The following is a 25,208-nucleotide window of genomic DNA, read 5'->3' on the forward strand; positions in this document are numbered from 1 at the left end:
TTCAAGAATTCCTCTGGGGTGGACGGGTACGACACTTTTAGAAAATAAAATTTTAAAAGGGGGGGGGGGCGAAAGTGACACTTTTTGAAACCAAAACTAAAAGTCAAGGGAACTCAACTAAAAAAAGAGTTACAGGTCTGACATTTTGCATGGCAGTTGCTTTATAGGGGTACAATATGGAACTGTGAAGAAACGGCATCGCAACCGCCGAAAACCGCCGAGAAAAGGCAGAAAAAAATTTCGGCGGAAAACGGCGGTTTTCGGCGGTTGCGCCGCCGTTTCTTCACAGTTCCATATTTTACCCCTATAAAGCAACTAACATGCAAAATCTCAGACCTGTAACTCTTTTTTTAGTTGAGTTCCTTTGTTGACTTTTAGTTTTGGTTTCAAAAAGTGTCACTTTCGCCCCCCCCCCCCTTTGGCACTGGCCGAATTATCATAACTACTACATATTTAATTTAGGCACTTTACTTTTAGTGGCTGCTGGTAAAACAACCGCCCAAAAAACTTAAATTATAACATCTTAGACTATTTTAAAGATATCAAAAGTCTCCGTTAGTGTACATACTTTCATTAGGCAAAATTTCACAAAAAAATACATTAGGAATTTTCCTATCCCAGAGTTTAGTTCATGTTTTTCTTCAGTCTGTTCTTGATTGAGGAAACATCGATGTTGGCAGGAATGTCGTATTCCTTCAAATCTTCTTTCTTACAGGAACTGCAGCTGGAAAAAAAACATTTTTGCTAAACTTTATACAATACTCCAGACTGCACATCAACATCTAGGGACTCTGTCAAAGTAGGGTTGTTGAGTGGGTATAACTTTGGCCTAAAACCTTCTTAAGACTTAAAGGGGTAGTTTCACGAAATGCATTTGAACTTAATTAGTGAACCGCATATTTTTTCTTAGTTAATGGGGTAAACTACATATAAAAAGCATATATTTGAAATGAATTCAATTTTCTACCACGTAGTTTTTAAAATATTAAGACCTGAAAAGTGTCTTTTTGTGATATATGCAATACCCTGTCCCGTTTTAGAAAAATTTTGTTAAAATTTTTGCCCCCAGCCATAATATAGTTGATTTATGCAAAATATTGACCCATGCAAAATATTTTTTCTGTAATGCAAAAGTTGCGATGGTACAAGCACTGCAAAGTTTTTAAAAGAAGTTGTATCAACTTTTTTTTTTATAGCTAGCCGGTTCTTTTAGTAAGTAGTAGATGTAAAATTTTTCATAGAATTCAAATATGCAATCGGTTTTTTTGTAGACCTCTTATTTTTTAAGTAATTTAAGTTTTTAAAAAAAATAATTAAGTCGGTTTTAAGGTACTAAAACGCAACAAAATAAAAGAAGAAAATGGTCAGTAAGAACAAAAATAGTAAGATCTTTAATTTGACACCTTACTTTTAAAATTCTGTTGAGTAATTATTGAAAAAATCTATTTTTTTAACCTCGGTATAATAAAAACTTTAGACCTAAATATTTTCTCAAACAGACATAAAAAACATGGGTTCATATATACCATTAGAATCAGAAAAATATTACGAATCCATTGTAAGCAAAATTGAAAAAAATTAAAAAATTAAAAAATTACAGAAATGGCCAATTATTTTTTTTGTTCAGACAACACTATTGTCTTCCCTTTTTTATCCCCTCTTTACCCCCTCTTTACCCCCTTCCCATTTTTATACTCAATTGAAGAATTAAGACGTTGCCTGTACAACATAATATGATATTTTCATATAATTCCTTTTATTGTAGTTTATATACTATATTGTAAACTTTTTTTTTCAATTTTGCTTACAATGGATTCGTAATATTTTTCTGATTCTAATGGTATATATGAACCCATATTTTTTTATTTGTGAAATAATAAAATTAAGTTCAAAGTTTTTATTCTCGTGGGTTTAAAAAAATCGATTTTTTCAATAATTACCTGACAGAATTGAAAAAGTAAGGTGTCAAATTAAAGATCTTACTATTTTTGTTCATAATGACCATTTTCTTTCTTTTTTTTGTTGCATTTTAGTACCTTAAAATCGACTTAATTTTTTTTTTTAAAACTTAAATTACTTAAAAAATAAGAGGTCTACAAAAAAACCGATTGCATATCTGAATTCTATGAAAAATTTTACATCTACTACTTACTAAAAGAACCGGCTAGCTATAAATAAAATAGTTGATACACCTTCTTTGCAAAAAAAGACCTGTTTTTAAAGCTCTTGTACAATCTCAATTTTAAAGATTTTAAAAAAATTTCAATTCTAGTGTGTCAAAATAAACCTGAAATTTACCAAAAAAAATGGGGGCAGTCTCAATTCTAACATATGAAGGACAAAAGTGTAGCAAGTAATCTTTCAAAGTAAAAATTGCCAGATTTCATACACAAATAATAGGGTTAGGCCGGATTGGATGGATACAGATATCCGGCTGATCTATAATTCTGGATATCAAGTATTTAGGTTTATATTGACACACTAGAATTGAAATTTCATAAAAATCTTGAGATGAAACAAAAGCTTTAAAAACGGTCTTTTTGCAAATTTTAAAAAGTTTGTACCATCTCAATTTTAAAGATTTTTACGAAATTTCAATTCTAGTGTGTCAATATAACCCTAAATACTTGATATCCAGAATTATGAATCAGCCGGATATCTGTATCTATTGATTCCAGCCCAACCCCATTATTTATGTATGAAATCTGGCAATTTTTATTTTGGAAAATTACTTGCTACACCTTCTTCCATTATATGTTAGAATTGAGACTGCCCCCATTTTTTTTGGTAAATTTCAAGTTTATATAGACACACTAGAATTGAAATTTTGTAAAAATCTTAAAAATTGAGATAGTACAAGAGCTTTAAAAACAGGTCTTTTTTGCAAATTTTAAAAACTTTGCAGTGCTTGTACCATCGCAACTTTTGCATTACAGAAAAACTATTTTGCATGGGTCAATATTTTGCATAAATCAACTATATTATGGCTGGGGGCAAAAATTTTAACAAAATTTTTCAAATCCGGGACAGGCTAATATGCAATTTAAAAAGACGATTTTCAAGTCTTGATATTTTAAAAACTACGTGGTAGAAAATTTAAATTTTTTTCAAATATATGCCATATAAATGTAGTTTAACCATTTAACCAGGATAAAATATGCGGTTCACTAAATTAAGTTCAAATGCATTTCGTGAAACTACCCCTTTATAAAAAAAACCAAAAACCATCACAGGACTAATATCAAGCTTCCCTAAAAAGGGAACTTAAACGATTCAGTAGTTCCATAATAGCAACCTATATTAATGACAAATTTTCCCCTGTCAATATATCTAAGTATGTTGTAAACATTACTACTTTATAATTAAAAAAGAGGAATTGTCAACTAATAGTGTTTTACAGACGAACAAATTAAAGATTGTATTATAACGACGTTGCTTATCTTATTTAAAAATAAGAGTTATTTGACAAAAGCTAAATTGAAGATTTGAAAAGGTCCATTCTAGGGATTACTTTTGTCAAACAAAAATATTAGGCCTACAAAAATCTTGCTGTGGTTTGTATTTTGCTTCAGAAAACAAATGATTTACTATATTGGTCACTATCATATCTTTAAGTCAAAGGATTTTAATCATACCTTGTCATATCCAACAGGTAATGATTCTTTGGGTGAAGATCACATTGCTTTCTTATTCTACCAAATGACGAGTGCAGACAACTCTAAAAGTTTCAATGATTAGACAATAATATACAAAAATGCTTAAAATAAGACTAAATCAAAAGAAGCTAAACTTTGCTTAATTTTTTTTACAATTTTACCTGACAAAAAACCAGCTTCAGATCTCTATCACAAATACATCTCACTAAAAGTAAATAATGTGATAAACAGTCCAATGTAACCTCCCACACTGATTAAAATATGTAATTAAAATAATAAACAAGCACAAATTATTGTATGTGTCATAAATATCGTATTAGGTGTAGAATATAGCCAGTTGACTTCCCCATTTTCATTTCGTGAAGCAGTCCACAGTTTTTATTTCTGGACAATCCTATTAAAACCATCGATAGCCGCAACCCTGAACAGCCGTAATTAACAAGGGGGGGGGGGGGGAAGTTTTGACACATTTGCGTAAACCTGGCACCCTGGCTTTATCTTTGGACTGAGAGGGTAGGTTATTAGGGATAAAATCATTCTTATATGATGAATTTCACGAAGTTTTAAGATTTTTTGGATAGACCTCCAGGTTCCGGAGCTCCAGGCCTCCAGGTGGTCTCTGGATAGGTAAAAAAATAAAAAAATTCTTATTTGGACAGTTAGAGGTAAGTTTATAAAACAACATAACCTTCTTTTGATATATTATTTACATATTTGAAGAAAAAATTACAATCGGCCTTCAGGTTCAGGTGCTGGAGGCCTCCAGGTGGCCTCTGGACAGGTAAAAAATCAAAATTTCTTATTTGGACAGTTAGAGGTAAGTTTATAAAACAACATAACCTTCTTTTAATATATTATTTACATATTTGAAGAAAAAATTACAATTGGCCTCCAGGTTCAGGTGCTGGAGGCCTCCAGGTGGCCTCCGGACAGGTAAAAAATCAAAATTTCTAATTTGAACAGTTAGAGGTAAGTTTATAAAACAACATAAGCTTTTTTTACTATATTATTTACATATTTGAAGAAAAAATTAGGATCGGCCTCCATGTTCAGGTGCTGCAGGCCTCCAGGTGGCCTCTGGACAGGTAAAAAATCAAAATTTCTAATTTGAACAGTTAGAGGTAAGTTTATAAAACAACATTACCTTCTTTCAATATATTATTTATATATTTGAAGAAAAAATTACAATCGGCCTCCAGGTTCAGGTGCTGCAGGCCTCCAGATGGCGTCTGGACAGGTAAAAAATAAAAATTTCTAATTTGAACAGTTAGAGGTAAGTTTATTAAACAACATAAGCTTCTTTTAATATATTATTTACATATTTGAAGGAAAAATTACAATCGGCTTCCAGGTTCAGGTGCTGCAGGCCTCCAGATGGCCTCTGGACAGGTAAAAAATCTAACTTTCTTATTTGGACAGTTAGAGGTAAGTTTATAAAACAACATAACCTTCTTTTAATATATTACTTACATATTTAACTATATTATTTACATATTTGAAGAAAAAATTAGGATCAGCCTCTAGGTTCAGGTGGTGCAGGCCTCCAGGTGGCCTCTGGAAAGGTAAAAAATCAAAATTTCTTATTTGAACAGTTAGAGGTAAGTTTATAAAACAAAATAACCTTTTTTTAATATATTACTTACATATTTGGAGAAAAAATTACAATCGGCCTCCAGGTTCAGCTGCTGCAGGCCTCCAGGTGGCCTCTGGACAGGTAAAAAATCAAAATTTCTTATTTGAACAGTTAGAAGTAAGTTTATAAAACAAAATAACCTTTTTTTAATATATTACTTACATATTTGGAGAAAATTTACAATCGGCCTCCAGGTTCAGCTGCTGCAGGCCTCCAGGTGGCCTCTGGACAGGTAAAAAATCAAAATTTCTTATTTGAACAGTTAGAAGTAAGTTTATAAAACAAAATAACCTTCTTTTAATATATTATTTAAATATTTCAAGAAAAAATTACAATTGGCCTCCAGGTTCAGGTGCTGGAGGCCTCCAGGTGGCCTCTGGACAGGTAAAAAATCAAAATTTCTTATTTGAACAGTTAGAAGTAAGTTTATAAAACAAAATAACCTTCTTTTAATATGTTACTTAAATATTTAAAGACAAAATTACTATTGGCCTCCAGGTTCAGATGGTGCAGGCCTCCAGGTGGCCTCTGGACAGGTAAAAAATCTAAATTTCTTGTTTGAACAGTTAGAGGTAAAATTGTAAAACAAAGTAAGCATATTTTCAAATGTTATTTATGTATTTCAGGTATAACCTTAAAAATATTTACCTCAATAATTGAAAATAAACATATTTTTTTATTATATTACTTACCTACCTCATTGATATCAAAAATTCAAATTACCTTCCATATTTTATTCTAGGAATCGTTGGGAATCAATAATAATATAATAAATAATATATTAAAAGAAGGTTATGTTGTTTTAAAAGTTGACCTCTAACTGTTCAAATAAGAAATTTTGATTTATTACCTGTCCAGAGGCCACCTGGAGGCCTCCAGCAACTGAACCTGGAGGCCAATTGTAATTTTTTCTTAAAATATTTAAATAATATATTAAAAGAAGGTTATGTTGTTTTATAAACTTACCTCTAACTGTTCAAATAAGAAATTTTGATTTTTTACCTGTCCAGAGGCCACCTGGAGGCCTCCAGCACCTAAACCTGGAGGCCAATTGTAATTTTTTCTTGAAATATTTAAATAATATATTAAAAGAAGGTTATGTTGTTTTATAAACTTACCTCTAACTGTTTAAATAAGAATTTTTTATTTTTTATCTGTCCAGAGGCCACCTGGAGGCCTCAAGCACCTGAACCTGGAGGCCAATTGTAATTGTTTCTTTAAATATTTAAATGATATATTAAAAGAAGGTTATGTTGTTTTATAAACTAACCTCTAACTGTATAAAGAAGAAATTTTGATTTTTTACCTATCCAGAGGCCACCTGGAGGCCTCCAGGACCTGAACCTGGAGGCCAATCCTAATTTTTTCTTCAAATATGTAAATAATATATTAAAAGAAGGTTATGTTGTTTTATAAACTTACCTCTAACTGTCCAAATAAGAAATTTTGATTTTTTACCTGTCCAGAGGCCACCTGGAGGCCTCCAGCACCTGAACCTGGAGGCCGATTGTAATTTTTTCTTTAAATATGTAAATAATATATTAAAAGAAGGTTATGTTGTTTTATAAACTTACCTCTCACTGTCCAAATAAGAATTTTTTATTTTTTTACCTGTCCAGAGACCACCTGGAGGCCTGGAGCTCCGGAACCTGGAGGCCTATCCAAAAAATCTTAAAACTTCGTGAAATTCATCATATAAGAATGATTTTATCCCTAATAACCTACCCTCTCAGTCCAAAGATAAAGCCAGGGTGCCAGGTTTACGCAAATGTGTCAAAACTTCCCCCCCCCCCCCCTTGTCATGATAAAAAACTGACTTACTTTTATTCTTAGAAGTCAGGCTAAAACCAATCTCATTGTTGTTGACCGAAACGTTTTCCTGTGGAATAGTTATGAATTCATTGATTTTACATCTAATATTTTTATTTGAAAGTGTACAGTAAACTTTCAGTCAGTCTGTCACGAATTAGAGTTATGGAAAGTTTGCTTATTTTTATTAAAGTTTATGTAGCGTGATTGGTAATGAGCCTGCTTGCTAAAGTCTCATCAAGCCGCGTAATTTTTAAGAGGTTAAAAATTGTATACTGCTTCAATGTAGGGCGTGTTATACTGTGATACCAACAGTTTTGAAATGAAAAATTTATTGGGCCTTGAACAAGCACAGTTTAGGCCTTCAGACAAATGTTGTGCAATTAAAGTGTTGTTTGTTTGTTACTGAACAGCAACGCTTACCAGTACCATAAGATGACTCAAAGTCCTTTGAAAAGCAATTAAATTTATGTAAAATAAGAGTATCTTTCCCATCCTGTTTCAATGATAAGCAAGTTATAAAAACCAACCCTTAAATTGAGAGTCTGAAATCTTTTAAGTTCCTGCTCATACACGACCTAAAACAATAAGAAAATTAGATATATGTATATAAAACTAGATCATGTATACATTGGACAGAAATTGGTGGATTCTATTTTATTGTATATAAACCACAAACGAACTTTTTGAAGAATTTTATATTTCTACGCTTATTTTAGGTTAGCATAAGTAATAGTTAGATCCTGCAGATATAATATACCGTAGGGGTAGGGCCCCCGGCAGTTTATATAAGATAAAGATAAAACTGGAGATTTTATGGTCATGAATGTAATAATTCAAAATTGGAAATAATAATAAAATCAAAAACAAACCCGATTATGATTTATGTTTCTGTTTGCACCATCTTTTTCTCTTTCTAAAAGGGAGAGTTGCATGAAGTGCATTTAATAAGTTTGATTGCAAGCATAATTTACAAGAATACCATCAACATATATAATTTTGTATTATAATAATTAGCAATCAATTAGGTAACACCAAAATAGTAATCATGCTGTTTTTTATGAAAACAGGACAGTCATGCAAGTTCCATATATCAAAAAAACATGATTTTAAAGTCTTGTTATTTTTAAACTACCTGGTAGAAAATTGAAATTCTTTCAAATATATGTCCTATACATAGATGTAGTTTAAACTATTAAAGAGAAAAAAAATTTGCAGTTCACTAAATTATCGTGCAACTACCCCTTTTAAAAATATTTGAAATTAAACAAATATGACAACAATCATATATAAGTAGCGAATATTTTATGGAAAAATGGACAAAGTTATTCAGCGGATGTTCAGTTACTGTTATTAAGCAATAAATACAATTTACGCTGATAAAAAATCACGGAACCTTCATAAAAAAATAATAGTTATTTTAATGTAGCATAACTGGCCGTTGGACCAAGTTGGGACAGGGAATCTTCACCAAAAAAATCAGCGATATATTTGGAACTAATCTGAGGACTTGTACCCAATTTAAAAGAAAATTATTCTATACCTTGATCAGGTTGTTGATCCAGGATCCATCTGTCCTGTTCTATATATTGTACTTTGTCCTGCCAGCTTATACCTGTCACACAAATATAGAGAGATTAGCAAATCAACCAAACATTTTCCTTAAAGGAAGCCTGCAAGAAATACACCGATCTAACTGCTGAAAGACTTCCACATGTAGACCCAATGCCTAAAATTTGAAGCCTTCAGCTTCAATAACTAAAAAGTTATGACATTTTATGTATTTGACATTTTTGAAAGTAACATAATTTTTGTAAGAAAAGAAAAACTAATATGCCTTCAACGTCTCCTGTTTCAGTAGACACAGATTATAAATATATTGTACATTAGACAAATGTCCTCGGGTAGGAAAATGCTAAAATACAGAATAAAATCAATATAGGAAAATAGCTAAAACCCTGCCTACATAAAGCTTCTCTGAAATGAAGTACTCAATCAATTAAGGCATTAGCAAGATCAGAAAGGACAGAGAATAGAATATAAACTGCAGTGATAATTTATCTCTTTATACCTGAAAATCCAACATTTACACCACGATAGTCGTTCTCTAGTACTCTTTGTTTATTACCAGAATCTTTGGTTGTTTTGCAACTTGGAGCAACCAGTGGCCTCCCAGAATTTCTAGGATGATCATCTAATCCTAGGCTCTCCTAACACAACCAGATGTACGTCTTAGTTTATCATTAAATAAAACAAGCTGTTCGAAATTGAAATTAAATTTATTTATAATTCCGTTGTCTTTTAGTTTTGGTTCTGTAATTACTTTTAATTTCATCTTAGGGTCAAGCGGGGCATAAACCGGTATGGGGCATTACCGGTAATTTTCAGAAAATGACATTTTTCTCCATGTTGTAATCGACTGACAGAAAAAAAACATTAAATAATTTGTTCGTTCTTAAATTGCCTACAAAAAAGTATAAAATGAAATTTTGGTGAGAAGAATTTTAAGGGTACTTTTTGGGTCTCAAAGTCAAACGAAAATTTTTTTTTTCTTCAAAAAGTTGTTCACCTAGGTGTATAAAGATCGACCTACACAAAAATTGGTAAGACTAGAACTGATCCGAAGAAACTTTTTGAACTAAGAATTGCCCGCTATTTCCAAATCCGCTGAGAGCTTAAATATAGAGTTAATATTTTTTTCAAAAATGAGCAAAGTTCGCGCGGGGTATTTTTCGGTAACGTCGAAAAAAATTTCAAAATCGATTTTTAAGATCAATTTTCAGATTTTCTTTGGTAAAATCTAAAATTCAATATGGGCTTTTTAAGAATTAGGCCAAAAAGTGAATAGAACAGGTTTATTTTATAAAAAATTTTTTTTTATTTTTAAAGAAAATTTTTGTGAGAAAAAAATCGAAATTTCTCGTCTTTATAAAAAAATGTTTTTTACATAGAAGGAATAGTCCGATCCTTATGAATTTTTTTGTGGATAATCCCTAAAACCTATACTAATTATGATTATTTATGTTTGACTGGCCGTTTGGCCGTTTTTCATCGATTTTTTTAGGTTGAAAAGACGTTACCCGCAATGCCCCACTGTGGGGCATTGGTCGGTAATTTCTTTGAGTCCAATTATGACAAACTTCTAAAAGTCCTAGGATAACGTCCTTTTATGACCTAATAGTCCTTTCCGTAAGCTTGGTCCCATTTAAAAATATAAATATTTACCCCATTCTTTGAAAAACCCGAAAAAATTACCGGTTCAGCCCCACCTCACCCTAATTGTTTAAAAATAAGAAGGATAAGAGAAGTCTTTTCAATCAGGTTTCTAACGACATTTTCAATTGCGCCTTGTTTGAAATGGTGTTGATTGAGGTTGCAGATCTTCTGTTGGATGACAATCTTGCCTGAGCACCTCCACTCCATCCTTAACAAGTCAAGGGTGACGACATTTAATGGGGCGTTTCTCAAAATAAACCCGAAGTTCTGGTGAAAACTTATGAAAAAGGTTACAGTCCTTTTGTGTAAAGACATACAAACTCAATAAAACGTCTTATCAAGCCAAGAATGTAAAACGTTGTAATATCCCCTCGCATTTATTGGTCGGGCCGTTTATCCATTAGGAGGGTAGAACATGAAATACATACAATAGAACACAAAGTCTGGTGTAAGATTCAAGTAATAATAAATCCATTACGTTGTAAAATCTGGAGAAAAAAGGAAGAAGTCCCGCTAAGGACTAGGACACTAACATAACAGGAAGAGGTGGACACTATAGGCGCGATGCGCACACAAACAAGTACAGGTAAACAACAAAGTACAAGCGAAGCATCTTCAAAATAAAGTCCTAAAAATGTAAATATGTTTCTAAAGAGTATCTTGCATTTAAGTAACTTATCATCCCATTCATATTTAATTTTAAATAGAATTAAAAATAAATACAAATATTCGTTTTTACTATCATCTATTTTTACAGCTTCGCTCTTATGGATGTTTTGATCCTTTTTTAAAAAGTTGAATTGGTGGATACAGTAAAAAAAATTTTCTTCAAAAAGCCATACCTAACTAAAATGGTAAAAAATAAAGAACTCTAAAAGAGGAATTACCTTGGCGGGGTAAAATTGGTTGAGAGTCAGAATCCTGAGCCATATTACTGGCGTTACCTGTAGACAAATGACGGGCACTTCATTTTAAAATATTCACAATATATTATAGTAGATATTACATTATTTTGACTTTATCCACCAACCATGAAAATCCCATGAAATGAATGGAATGTTCTATTTAACAAGAAATCTCGAAATATAAGTATTTATTTAGTCTAATTAGAAAGTTAAAAAAAACTGGAAACCTATAAACAGCTTCCTAAAAACAGGCTGCTTTATAATATGACCAAATGTAAATTGGATAACATGACCGCTAAGGTAAATGAGGTCTCCAGTGCCTAAGTGCACGTCATTGCCTGCAGGATGTCGACGTCTTACTGATCTTTCTTCCACCTTAAAATAATAAACTTAGAATAAGTGAAAACCATCTCAAATATCAAATACAAACAGCAACCTATCAAATGTATTAGACGGTGAAAGGGTAAAAATTTAGATTTTTATCAGTAAATTTTTAAAAATAAAATAACCTCTTCTTGGCTGTTCTGAAATCCATGATCATTTTGACGTTGGCGGCCATATGCACGTTCTTGACTGGGATATCGGCCATGTTCAACAGCATCCTGTATTACTTTGGCTTGGCGGCTAGTGACACCATCAGCTTGAGTCGATTGGCGGTCAGAGTTATTGACTTCTTCAATGAGTTGGCGGACATGATTAGCAGCGAACTGGATAGGTTGGCAGTTGGCGGCAGTCGGAACTTGTCTAGGTAGGCGGTTGGCAGTTTGGTTAGGGGTTTTACTTTTGGAATCATTCTTTACATTCTAAACAGAACAAGAAAAATAATTGCTTAAAGTAGGTAGTACACCAAAGTTAAGGTCAAATATTTGGAATGAACAGAAAGAAAGAACCTTTTCTGCATTAAACGTTAAGTATGCCACTAACATTATGGAAATAACAGATATTTTTGCCTACATAATCGGTCGAACTTAAAAATAAATTAACCCTATTTAGTATCTACAAATTACTTTGCTCTAAGTTTTAATAACAAAAATAAAAAAAAAGGAATAACAACCATAAAAGTAAAGCATTTCAGACAATAAAACAGACGAAAATTAACAAATATTGAGTTACGGCGCTTCCAAGAATAATAAGGAAACAAAAAGTGCAACAGTAAAAATGTTATGAACCCTATTGATATGCAACACTAAAAGCCACAATTTGGAAATGATAATAACGTGGCTATGCTTTCAAATTGGCCATTACTGTTACAGGAATCGTCCTACAGGGTTTCAAATGGTTAGAAATATTCTAGCATTCGCAAATACATTAAACACAAACCTTTACTCCAGGAAGGAGTTCATATCCGATTTGATTATTTCTATTCTGTTCTTGTGGGAAACTTCTTCTGACTGGCCCAGTTTCAGCAGGGTTTCTATTTTGTCCCGGGGGAAGAGGTCTTCTAGCTGGCATACCTTTAGCACTGTTGTTGTTATCCTCATCTTAATAAAGATAATCGGGTTTAGTCCCTTTCGTGGCAATGCACCTTAAGGGGCGATTCTTCGTATATTTCACAGTAGATTTTCTCCTATTTCTAGCCCCTGCGGGGCCATTTACCTAACCCTATGGGACAATCACCTAACCCAATATAACCTAACCTAACATAAAATAACCTATAAAACGCCATTTTAAAAATACGACGAATCGCTCCTTAAGGGGCGTTGCCACGAAAGGGACTATTCCCAGATAATCTCATGTTCATAATGTTATTGTTTTAGAATCCACGTTGTACTAAAATTTCTAGTGCATTAAAGTAATAAAATAAAAAATCTATATAAACAGTACATATTTGTGTATAACTATACAGGGTGCGCCACATATCCTCGGACATTTTCTAAATTGTAAACAAATGAACATAAAATCGTCAATTTTAAAGATTTTATTAAATTTTAAAAACTGGGAAGCAAACTAGGTATATGACTATAAGATTATTGATTAAAATCGCCGCCAGCATCAATCATCGCCTTTACCCGCCTCCTCAACCGCCGGCAGGCCCAGGTCAAAATGTACCTGTCCAAGATGGCGAAGTTCTCCTTGATAGTGGCAATGGGGGAGGTCTTTGTGGTATGGGCACGTCTATTGGTGCATGCTTCAAAGTAGCCATAGGCCCAAAAGTCCATTGAATTAAGATCAGGCTGCTGGGAGGCCCCATTTCCTTAGGAATGTGAGTAACCGCAGGATCCTAATTCACCCAACTTTCAAGCTACCATTTGACACGGAGACCTTTATTTAGACCACAGTTGAGCTAGAACGACGTTCTATACCTTTTTTGAAATGGCATGAAGATTCAAATAGGGTTGTCAGCCCAATCCATGGTCTAAAATGAGTTTTTAAGTTCCATATGGGTCTCTTAAGTCGAGAACCGAGAAATTTTCACGATTTTACACGATTTTTGACGTTTTTGACATCTCTAAATCTGTCACGTTTCATTTTGCCGGAGTACTACAGCCAAGCCATTTTAGATAGAGAGCTCTAGTCTTTTCTAGTGTCTTACTTATGTATCTAACAGTATCCCCAGCAAGTTGCACAACTCTACCTCATCTGCAGATGGGCTGAGGTCCGATTTATTAGGCCCTAGTCGAGAATCCAGATTATACCACCGGCGCAAATCGAATCTGCCTTGTTGAACATAAGCGCGGCCAGCTCGGAGTACGAGCCCATCTTCGTCCAAAGATTTTTTGTGCTTAAAGGTCATTACCTAAGGTTTTTATAGTGGGGTTAAACGTCCTGATTGGTCAAGTAGTTTTGACGCTATGGCCGTTTAAATAATGTCCGAGGATATGTGGCGCACCCTGTATTCTGATTCTATCATTGTGTTTTAAAATGTTGACTGAAAGTGAAATATATTTTGATTTGATTATTTTCTTGAAAAAGAACTACAGGGTGTGTTAGAAAAATTGTGACATTGTCCCAATTTTAGAATGTAAGCCCACGAAATAAATAGATATAAACTAAAGAATCATTAGCTATTCCATTGCACAGACTCAAGAAGGCTGATCTTAAAACCTAAACATGTGCATTAAAAAAAGTTTTAAAATATGACATTTTGGGTAAAGCACACTGTATATTCAACAAAAAATCACGAAACCTTTTAAAATTTAATTTTCTATTTTTTCATGCGAACCAATTCTATAAATATTTTTTTGGATCACGTAAAACTCTATATACAGTTATGCTCAGATTAATAGTCTAATTAAAAACAAGAATTATCACATTCAAATCATCAATTTTAAGTTCACCCTTTTTCTTAATTCAAAATATTATGTACAGATAATTTTCAATCAAATATACAAAAACGTTTGTTAACAAAGGATTGTAGGGAAGGGGAGTAAAAACCAGTTTTTCTACACATACTTAAACCCTTGTATATTTAGACCTTTGTACAGTAAACTAAGTACAGATTTTTACAGGGTTAAAGAGAAAAGTAAACTTTTATATACCTATTAATTCTATAGAAAATTTGCATGACTAAAATATTCTTGCTCTATCTAGTAAAATACAGTGATCATAAGAAATAAGACAATGGCGGATAATTTGATGTACTATTAGCAGTTGAAACATTCGGACACTCAACTTTATGAACCAGCCAATCAGAATTCATTAAGGGTCCCCTAAGTCTCCAACCAATAATAAAAAGTTAGTATTAAACTTTGGGGACCAGTGTAGTAAGCTGGACAATGTCCCCTCCCTCCATCCCTCAGTAAAATAACATTTTATACGAATTTCTATTTACAATTAAAAATATTTATTTGAAATTTTAAGCGGATTTAAAAGATCAAAAACTTAAACTTACTTATACGATGGCGACCACTTAGCCTGAGCTGAGCCTTGGATTGAACATTCGTAGCAGTTACAACAATCTAAAATAAAATACTGGTTTATCGCTCGGATCTAAAGGGATAAGACAATGGCCGATAAATTTATGTTCATCCACAATGATGACACACAAAATTACTACTTCTGTAGATTAAAATTAGTGGTTGAAACGTTTTAACACTTAATAAACCAACCATTCAAAATTTTGTAAGTCCCTAAAGTTGTTATTGTAAACTTTGGGGACTAGTGTAGTGAACAGCCCATAGTCTTCTCATCTCTCGGGGATTATTGTCACTTATTTTTCCTTACCCTTTACTTCATTAATGCATAAAATGGAATTTTACTATAGTTCATTTTTCTATCCCCATATCGCTGAAACCTACACATAACAGAAATAAATCATACGGAATAAAATAGAATATGCCATCTAAAGTCACCAGACAATATAATGGATAGAATCACTTAAATTAAACATTGGACCACCGAACTCTCCTCGTAATATAAATATTACAACAAAAATCCATTCATTAAATAAGAACTTATTACTTTTCTTAAATTGGTGTCTAGATTACTTTCCAGTATGGCTTCGAAACCGATTAATATCCGCTGGATTAAAACTGGTTCTCAACTATACTTCGGTCTCTAGGGTCTAACAAAACTAGTTTCAATCTTACAAGTTTTACTTTATATATCCACAGAAAGCTGTCCATAATACGATGCGATATATAATTCTCTAAGCTTAAGCTAAAACTCATTTCAAAATCTTTTGTCCAATTTAATCCTCTTGTGTTTGGATGATATATAAATTTTACTTATATGGAAATCCCTTTTGAAATAGTTTTTGTCAACCAGAAACAGCTATAACCAGGGCTCGGCAGCCGCGCACAAGCTTCAACTTAAAACCCGCTTGTGTGCAATAAAAAAATCTTTATGGAAAGTGGGTTATCCTTTAGTTGTTTAAATTAAAAGGCTGTTTTTTTGGTGAATATTGCTGACAATTGCAATTTTACACATTCAATCATCTCTGTGATCGTCTTAAATAAAGATTTATATTGACAGAAAGGATTTTTTGCACCTCATTATGAGCGTTTTTATGTTATGCTCACTTTATTCTTTAATATGTATAACTAGTATTTTTATGGCTGTTGTTATTCTTGTAATTTTTTGCAAAAATAAAAGAAATAAAGTGTTGATTATAATTAAATCATGCTATTAAGAGGCCAGTCTATTGTTGCAATGCAAAAAATCAAGAGTAGGCCAGACAAAAGTTTATCAAACACGGATCAGGCTAATAGTCAATATGCAACGTTTGTATAATGATTGTACGAATAAAAAGCTTTCAGTCGCCCCTACTTTCTTAGCCGCTTTCAATCTACAGTTGCACATTTTTTTATATTAATTTTGAACTTAAGATGCTATGATTTGCAACTGAGCCCCTCAAGTTAACAAAAGGTGAATAGTTTTTAGGCCGCAACTGAAGCCAAGCCTGTTTAAATAGATGTAGAATATACGTGGATGATATTACAGGAGAAAAAAAGTTGGCAATGTAGGTTGCAATTTCCCCCCGCATTTAATGGTCGGGCCGTTTATCCAGTAGAAGAAAAAAGGGGGATTAAAAGGGTTGGGGTAAAGAGGGGGGGGGGTCATTATTTTAGCCCGCAACAGAGTTCACTGTATTATAAAACATAAAAATCTGGTGTAAGATCTAAGTAATAACATGTCAATTGGCGGATATTAATCCCGACAATTTTATACATAAAACTTGTTAATTATAGATCAATTAAAAAACTATTCAAAGTTGCCCAAATCCATTACAATTTGTGATATTTACGGGCATTTAAACGACCCTGAATGGAAAACTGTCTTTGATACACGGATAAAAAGAAATGTAAAAATGCTTTTTGCTATTATGGTTTATAAATACAAACTCGGAAACAATCCAGAGAGGGATGGGACATTGGACTGTGAAGGGGGGGGGGGGAAGTTTGTACAGTTATAGGAAATGAAAATTCAGTATCAAATTTTGCTCTGGCCGTTTGGGCTTGTTTTTATAGTTATCAACCTTATTCTTCTTGTAAACTCTCTTATATGATTGGATCTACCTGTAAAACTTTGAAAATTGAATTTTGGGACTTTCCCTCTAGGGGCTAGTGGGGCAAAAGACCCCCCAAAACACTAAAATTTTAAGTTATGAGCTTATTTTTAAAGATATCGAGCTGATTTTTTAAATGGAACCTGTTATTACATAAATGAGTTGATTAGCCACCCTATATTTAATTTTTGCACTTTACTTCTAGGGGCTTTTGGAGTAAAACAACCCCCCCAAATACAAAATTTATAAGTTTTGAGCTTACAAGCCCCTAGAAGTAAAGCGCAAAATGAAATATGGGATGGCTAATCAACTCATTTATGCAATAAAAGCTTCCATTTAAAAAATCAGCTCGATATCTTAAAAAATAAGCTCTTAACTTAAAAGTTTAGTGTTTGGGTGGTCTTTTGCCCCACTAGCCACTAGAAGGAAAGTCCCAAAATTCAATTTTCAAAGTTTTACAGGTAGATCCAATCATATAAGAGAGTTTACAAAAAGAATTAGGTTGATAACTATTAAAACAAGCCCAAACGGCCAGGGCAAAATTTGATACTGAATTTTCATTTCCTATAACTGTACAAACGTCCCCCCCCCTTATCAAAGCCAAAGTTTTACATGCTCTCTAATTCTCTAGCTCGAACTTTTTGGTACTTTTGTTGAATCTTGATTGATAAATAGAAATAAGTAATGTCCAAACTTTTCAACTAATAACTTCCATTGTTTCTTATTTCTTCTTCAAAGATAATCTTATCATTATTTGACCTAAAACATTTTTACCATATTAATAAAAACAAGGATGACAACATAAATAGGTAGGTGTAATATGATAATCATATCATATACAAAATTATTGTAAAAATAAGTTAAAAATCAACAAGATTTGAATGGAAGTACGGACTTTATAGTAACTATTAAAGAGATTCTACAATTTCTACATCGTACCAAGCTGTTACAGGAATCATCATGTCAAGTTTGAAATCTATAGGACAATTCCATCATGCCTAAATTAACGTTACGAACAGACGGGCGTACCAACCATAATTATTCGAAAGTTTGGCTTCTAAAAATACTTGTAGCCCATTTACCTATCACTACAAAAATGTTTTTATTGCAATTGTGGTTATTTGCGTACACTATACAGTTGTTGGAGACAGCAAAGCTTCTCTTTAATATATATTTATATGGGTGTCAAGCTGTATGTAGCACCTTCTTTTGTCCATGAAAAATCATATGATACGCATTTTCCTGCATAACAATAAACTTTCAGGGCAACTTTTTTCAACCTATTATTAGAAAAAGGGGGACGTAACTGAAGCTTTTTTGATGCTGGGGGGGGGGGGGGGGGTTTTCTCCGGAACCACTTGATGAACCGTGCAAATTTTTTGGACTTAAGCCTTTAGGGGTATGAACATCTTATGGTTTCTTAAACTTAAGCCTTTATGGTTAAAAACTAGCTTTTGGTATAGAAGTCACCCCCCTGACGCTAACCCCTAGCCCTCCGGGGATCAAAAAACCCATAAAAATGAACCTAACCTTTATTTTCTCAGAAACCATTTGACCAATAGAGATGATTTCTTAAACTTAAGCTTTTATGGTTATAAACTAACTCCTAGTTTAGAAGCCACCCCCCTGCCACCAACTCCTAGCCCTCTGGGGCTCCAAAAAACCCTAATAATGAACCTAACCTTAATTTCCTCACAAACCATTCAACCAATAGAGATGATTTCTTAAACTTAAGCTTTTATGGTTATAAACTAAATTTTGGTTTATAAGTCACCCCCCTGCCGCCAACCCCTAGCCCTCCGTGGCTACAAAAACCCTAAAAATGAACCTAACCTTAATTTTCTCAGAAACCATTCAACCAATAGAGATGATTTCTTAAACTTAAGCCTTTATAGTTATAAACTAGCTTTTGGTATAGAAGTCACCCCCCTGCCGCTAACCACTATCCCTCCGGGGATCAAAAAAACCCATAAAAATGAAACTAACCTTAATTTTCTCAGAAACCATTTGGACAATAGAGATGATAGCTTAAACTTAAGCTATAATGCTAATAAACTAACTTCTAGTTTAGAAGGCAACCCCCTGCTGCCAACCCCTGGCCCTCCAGGACTCCAAAAAAAACAAAATGAACCTAACCTTAATTTTCTCAGAAACCATTTGGACAATAGAGATGATTGCTTAAACTTAAGCTATAATGCTAATAAACTAACTTTTAGTTTAAAAGTCTTCCCACCCCTGCCTCCAACCCCTAGCCCTCCTGGGCTTAAAAAAAAACTAAAAATGAACCTAACTTTATTTTTCTCAGAAACCATTTGATCAATAGAGATGGGTTTTTATGTGTATAAACTACTTTTTTGTTTGGCAGAAATATGGTTATAAACTAAATTTTATTTTAGAAGTCACCCACCCCATAGCCCCCCTGGGCTCAAAAACCCCCTAAAAAATTTACTTTAGCTTAAATTTCCAGTAATTTTTTTAAAACATGCTTTCAGAGGAATAACCTAACCTCAGTTTTCTCAGGAACAGCATTATTAAATGTGCAGATATTTTGGACTTCAGCTGTTATGGGAAAAAATTAACTTTTCGTTAATGAATTAATGATTAAAGATTTATTTTACTATTTTAAGAGAAGAAGGATGTCAATCAATTTTGTAAGAGTTGGGACTCTATACTTTGTTTGCGGCAGGGGGATGACTTCTAAACTATAGTTAGTTTATAAGCATAAAAGTATAAGTTTAAGAAATCATCCCTATTGGTCAAATGGTTTCTGAGAAAATTAAAGTTAGGTATATTTTTAGGATTTTTTTGAGCCCCGGAGGGCTAGGGGTTTGTGGGTGGGGGGTGACTTATAATCTAGAAGTTAGTTTATAACCATAAAAGCTTAAGTTTAAGAAATTATCCCTATTGGTCGAATGGTTTGTGAGGAAATTAAGGTTAGGTACATTTTTGGGGTTTTTTTTGAGCCCCAGAGGGCTAGGGGTTGGTGACAGGGGGGTGACTTCTAAACTAGGAGTTAGTTTATAACGATAAAAGCTTAAGTTTAAGAAATCATCTCTATTAGTCAAATGGTTCCTGAGAAAATAAAGGTTAGGTTCATTTTTAGGGTTTTTGAAGCCCCGGAGGGCTAGGGGTTGGCGTCAGGGGGGTGACTTATAAACCAAAATTTAGTTTATAACCATAAAAGCTTAAGTTTAAGAAATCATCTCTATTGGTCGAATGGATTGTGAGGAAATTAAGGTTAGGTTCATTTTTAGGGTGTTTTGAAGCCCCAGAGGGTTAGGGGTTGGTGGTAGGGGGTTGACTTCTAAACTAGAAGTTAGTTTATAACCATAAAAGCTTAAATTTAAGAAATCATCCCTATTGGTCAAATGGTTTCTGAGAAAATTAAGGTTAGGTTCATTTTTAGGGGGGTTTTGAGCCCCGGGGGGCTAGGGGGTGGGGGTAGGGGGTTGACTTTGAAACCATAAGATGTTCATACCCCTAAAAGCTTAAGTCCAAAAAAATTGCACGGTTCATCAAGTGGTTCCGGAGAAAACCCCCCCCCCCCCCCCAGCATCAAAAAAGCTTCAGTTACGTCCCCCTTTAACACTTATACCTATAGTATTATATATCAAACAGAATAAAATAAGTTTTATAAAACATTGATTTTTTTAATATTTTTTTCTTCATTACTTATGGATAATATATCTGTCATCCTTGTTTGTAAATTTGTGTTGGTCATTAATCAACAAACTAAAGAGGGTGAGTGACACATTTAATTTTGAACAAACAGAGCATATAAGTGCATTCAGATATAGAGCAAACAGTAACAAAAACATATCAAATTAAACTGAAACATGCATTGCTTTATAATAGAGGTTTCTCATAAAATACTGTACACATGATCTATACATGATCTAGGCTAGTGATGGCTAACTTCAGATTTAAGCTTCTATAGAGCCAGAGTTACTTATAAAAATATCTTAGACCTTGGATTTAAACTTTTGTAGGTCTAAAGTTAGTTTTAAATGCTAAATTGAAGCTAGTCCACTTAATATCAATGGGTTCTCGAGCAACCACTAAACCACACATCCCCTTTTTAAGATCTATATTATATAGTCATGTAAATCCCTTTTCCCAAAAGTGAAATGAATATTGTTATATCTTTACTAGAAGCCAAAAAATAAAATGATTCTTATAGAATCACTGAAAGACCGAGGGACAAAACAAGGTATAGACTGGCTGTTCGTGGGTCATTGAAATCTCCAACAAAAAATTCAGCATAGACGTACAAAGTGAGTTATAGAGTTACTTCGCTAACATACCACTGTCTTTTTCATGCATGCATGTAGATATTTTGTCTATTTGTTTATTTATGTTCCAGAAATTTAAGGCTCCCATTTCATTTATCCATAGCATAATATTTATAATTTTTGTAAGAGAATGATTTATTTCTTTGCATTTTAAAATGTAAATATTAATCAAATTCTTCTGTTTACCAAACCCAAAGGCAACACATAATGTAAACAATAAAGATACTATACAGTTCTAAAAGGAGTTTTATCCAAACATGTTATTACAAAAATAACAGTGGGTTCTTCAAATAAGAAATAAACAAGAGATTAAAACAGCAATATTCTTTAAATTTTCAAAAGAATTTTTGAATGATAGTCAGGGTTACCCTATATCTTAGTCCTGTTATATAAAGTTCTGCCCCTTCTATACCCCTTTAAATGTCACTAGATGCTAGGGACACAGTCACTAAGTATAAAAAAGATTGATTTAAAACGCCTCCGTCAGTTAAAAGTTGCATAGTGCAACAACTGTATAATATGCTTTCAATAACACGGTCACTTCCTAAACATCTGAAAAAGGTTCCAAAGTCTTTTAAAAAACTATATTATTACAGTAAATTTACAGTCTAGACATTGATATTATACTGTGATATTGATGTAAATATAGAGAGAGAAACCCGCGAAATTAAATAATTAACCTAGGGATAAATATCAAGAGCATCACAATATATTTGAGCATTTGTAGTGACCAGTCCTCTAAATATTTTCAACAAGATTTTTCTTGTGTTAGAATTTTAATAACGCACGAAAACCTTCTCTCGGGCTTGGCATTTTTAGCTATAATCTCTAGTTAATTTCACGAAAACGGAGGTCTTTTTGAAATGAAAAAACTTTCGTAGATTGACAGACAGACGAAAGGACGTGCTAATGGCTTGACGACTAAAATTCTAAAAGAACCATTGAAGCCCTAGTTAGAGTTTTTTTTTGCCAACTTAGTTAGATGGATGGACGAAAGTACAGACATACAAATGAAGTCGCTTCGTCCCTGGTATCTAGGGTCATTGTATTCAAGGGGTCGGACGTAAAAATAGCCCTAATCTACCTTTAATTCAGTTATATATGGCCTAAAAAACATCCTGAAATATATCTGAATCTTTCTTGAACAAAAGAACTCAATAAGTTTAGTTGTTAGCGAGAACTTGATGAACAGACAAAACAAAAAACCTACTTAAATAGTATATAGAGAATGTGCACATTTGTCTAATAAATCTTGACTCTTGTGGCTCAATATATACCATTTGGCGTTATAAATAGACTGGACTGACATACGCGACGGACGGAGGGACATAGTTAGTTACAGTATAGCTTCATTACTACAAAAAATCTAGAGTTTATAAATGTATTAATGTACATACATATTTCTTCCTAGTTGCAATGACATGACTTTAAAAATATAACAAAATTATGACGTGTCATAAATGCATGAGAGGGACAAATGGGCTAAAATTAAATGGGAGTATCAATTCTTGTCGAGACACAATATAAATCAGCGAAAAGGGACAAAAACTAAAAAAAATTTTGTGATACATCAAAAACTGTATTTGAAAATCTAATATAATATGATACGAAACCGTTGCATCAAGCGTTGAAGTCTCCGCTAGTTATGGCTGCAGAAGAGATCCCTGAAAAGTATGTCTTGGCGGCGGCTAAACAATGTCAAACGGCGGCTAAAGCCTTGGCGGCCATAAAACTAGGTATCTTCAAGGATATGACAATGGACGATGAATTTATTTAAATTACCAATAACGATAATTAAATTACAGTAATCAATATTGAATGTAAGGTTTGAAAGTTTTTATGGCAACGAATAAATTGCCGCGGTCATAAAACATTGGGGACCGGTTCTATTGAGCATTTAAATACCCAAAATACAACGGAATGCCCACATCCTTCAAACCAGAGCAGTTCGAAGTCACGGGCTAACAATTTTATTAATGGTATTCATTAATGATTAATGATTTTTATTTTAATATTCGTCGAAAATTGTTTGTAATACGATGCTATACATGATTTTTTAAGGACCGGTTATAATTCAGCGGATAGAAAAACTTTTACCTCGTTAGAATCAAAAACGAATGTTTCTTTGTTGTTGAGTTTCCTTGGACGCACGTAGCGGGGATTTCCAGACATTTTACACAATTTCTGAAAATAAAACATTTTAATCGTCTTTGCTCAAAAATACTTTTACTTTTTTTTTAAATGTACGTTTAATAGAAGTTTATGATCCGCTATTCGTTATAAAATCTTTTTTCTTTATTTTATGACAGCCTATCAGTAATGCAAAAAGCCCAGCTTATAGCCCCACAGGGTTCTTTTTAAAAGCATTGTCAACCTACCGTAACCTAAAGTGCATAAAAATAATATTATTTTCCTATATACCAACACAAGGTCTCCTTTCCCTAAAAGATCTCTTAAACAGCCAGGCCGGTCGTTCTACAACTTTCAGGGAAGTTTTAAATTGGTTTATTGTACATTAGTTTTAGGCTAGGTATTCTCTTCAGGGGGGGGGGGGCGGGTTAAAACTGCACACCCTTGCAAATATGGCCTTGATAAAAGAATGCCAACCTCCACTCCCTATTTTTTTTAATATTCAAAAAATATGAGGGGTGGTCGTACCCTATCCCAACCAAAAAATCATTCACCCCAAAAGTATCAGATAATGATTGATTTTTAGAATAATATTTTTATTTTAACTGGACACTAAGCAAAAGTAAAAATTTATAATGCATAGTGTATAGAATTATTTAAGAGGTTCGTTCGATTGCTTAATTGTTTTATGAGAAAATTGCCATCGTTTTCAGAAAGTAAGAAAGGGTAATTGCAGTCAGGGAATAAAGGTAATGTAAATTATATTTTTGATTTAAAAAGCTTAACAAAATGACTTTTATTTTAATCAAGCTTATTATTATACTTACGTTCTAGTATTTATTGAAGGAAAATATAAATTTCAAGATATTTTCAGCTAAGTAAAGTGGTTAAAAAAGGAAAGTAGGGAGAAAGAATTAGAACTTACATTTTACATTCATTCAAAACGATATGTTATGTAATGATTTAATATTTATTTTATTGAGGTGTGAAAAACATTTGCGGTAGATTTATTCAAATGCCTATTCCAAATCCCTGAAAATTACTGTTCTTTGCAATAGGGACACTCAAATAAATAAATAAAAGGGGGAGAGGGTTGTTGAAATTGCTGTTGCGAGTGTGTGTGTATGTACGTGAGTGTCAACAGCAAAACTAAAAATCTACAGCAGTAGAAAGGCAACAACTTGAATTTAGTTCCTCAAAATTATTTAGTCAAGTGTACGAGCATGGTCTCAGTAACGCACCACACTTTAAACAGTGAACAACATTAAAAATTGTTGCAAGAAACTTATTTATTAGTTAAAAAAGGTTTAAGTATATACTAAAAATATAAAAATTTACAAATCTTTTATTTTCTTTATGAATTGTTTTAAATCCTCTTTTCTCGGGGCATTAAAGTTTTTTTTATGAGGGGGAAAGAATGTTTTTCATCAACCCAAAGACTTGTATAAAAAATTAAGCTTTCCGGCAAAGCTAAACTAACTCTCCATAAGGTATCTTGCTATAAAAGATAATTAGGTATATATTGTAGTTTTATGGTTATAAAAAAGACGTATGAAGATAATATTAAAATCTTTTACAATAAACAGATGGTCTTGTTATTGCGTCAATAAACCACAAAAA

At 32.9% G+C, this 25,208-nt stretch overlaps 2 protein-coding genes across 2 annotated transcripts in view; one reads left to right on the forward strand and one right to left on the reverse strand.

Moving 5' to 3' along the window:
- The window catches only part of LOC145306512 (uncharacterized), a 370,409-nt gene that overhangs the window by 332,147 nt on the left and 13,054 nt on the right, over nucleotides 1–25,208 (forward strand). The gene's annotated exons all lie outside the window — the stretch shown is intronic.
- Nucleotides 407–23,647, reverse strand: LOC145306476 (uncharacterized). Its single transcript, XM_080148597.1, has 15 exons — nucleotides 23,556–23,647; nucleotides 15,052–15,118; nucleotides 12,540–12,700; nucleotides 11,729–12,022; nucleotides 11,558–11,594; nucleotides 11,202–11,258; nucleotides 10,446–10,522; nucleotides 9,170–9,308; nucleotides 8,642–8,713; nucleotides 7,971–8,014; nucleotides 7,629–7,676; nucleotides 7,111–7,168; nucleotides 3,818–3,861; nucleotides 3,636–3,718; nucleotides 407–724 (listed from the first exon to the last, which is right to left on the reverse strand). Exons 1-15 carry the CDS (start codon nucleotides 23,628–23,630, stop codon nucleotides 625–627), a joined length of 1,356 nt encoding a protein of 451 aa, XP_080004723.1. The 5' UTR covers nucleotides 23,631–23,647; the 3' UTR covers nucleotides 407–624.

The sequence above is a fragment of the Acartia tonsa genome, chromosome 2 (genome assembly GCF_053477335.1).
Source record: "Acartia tonsa isolate MP-2025a chromosome 2, ASM5347733v1, whole genome shotgun sequence".
Taxonomy (NCBI): domain Eukaryota; kingdom Metazoa; phylum Arthropoda; class Copepoda; order Calanoida; family Acartiidae; genus Acartia; species Acartia tonsa.

Coding starts and splice junctions, on each gene's coding strand:
- LOC145306476 (XM_080148597.1), bottom strand. CDS start 23,630: ATGTCTGGAAATCCCCGCTACGTGCGTCCAAGGAAACTCAACAACAAA. Junction 15,119..23,555: donor TCGTTTTTGATTCTAACGAG/GTAAAAGTTTTT, acceptor ATTTTATTTTAG/ATTGTTGTAACTGCTACGAA. Junction 8,714..9,169: donor TGTAAATGTTGGATTTTCAG/GTATAAAGAGAT, acceptor TTTGTGTGACAG/GTATAAGCTGGCAGGACAAA.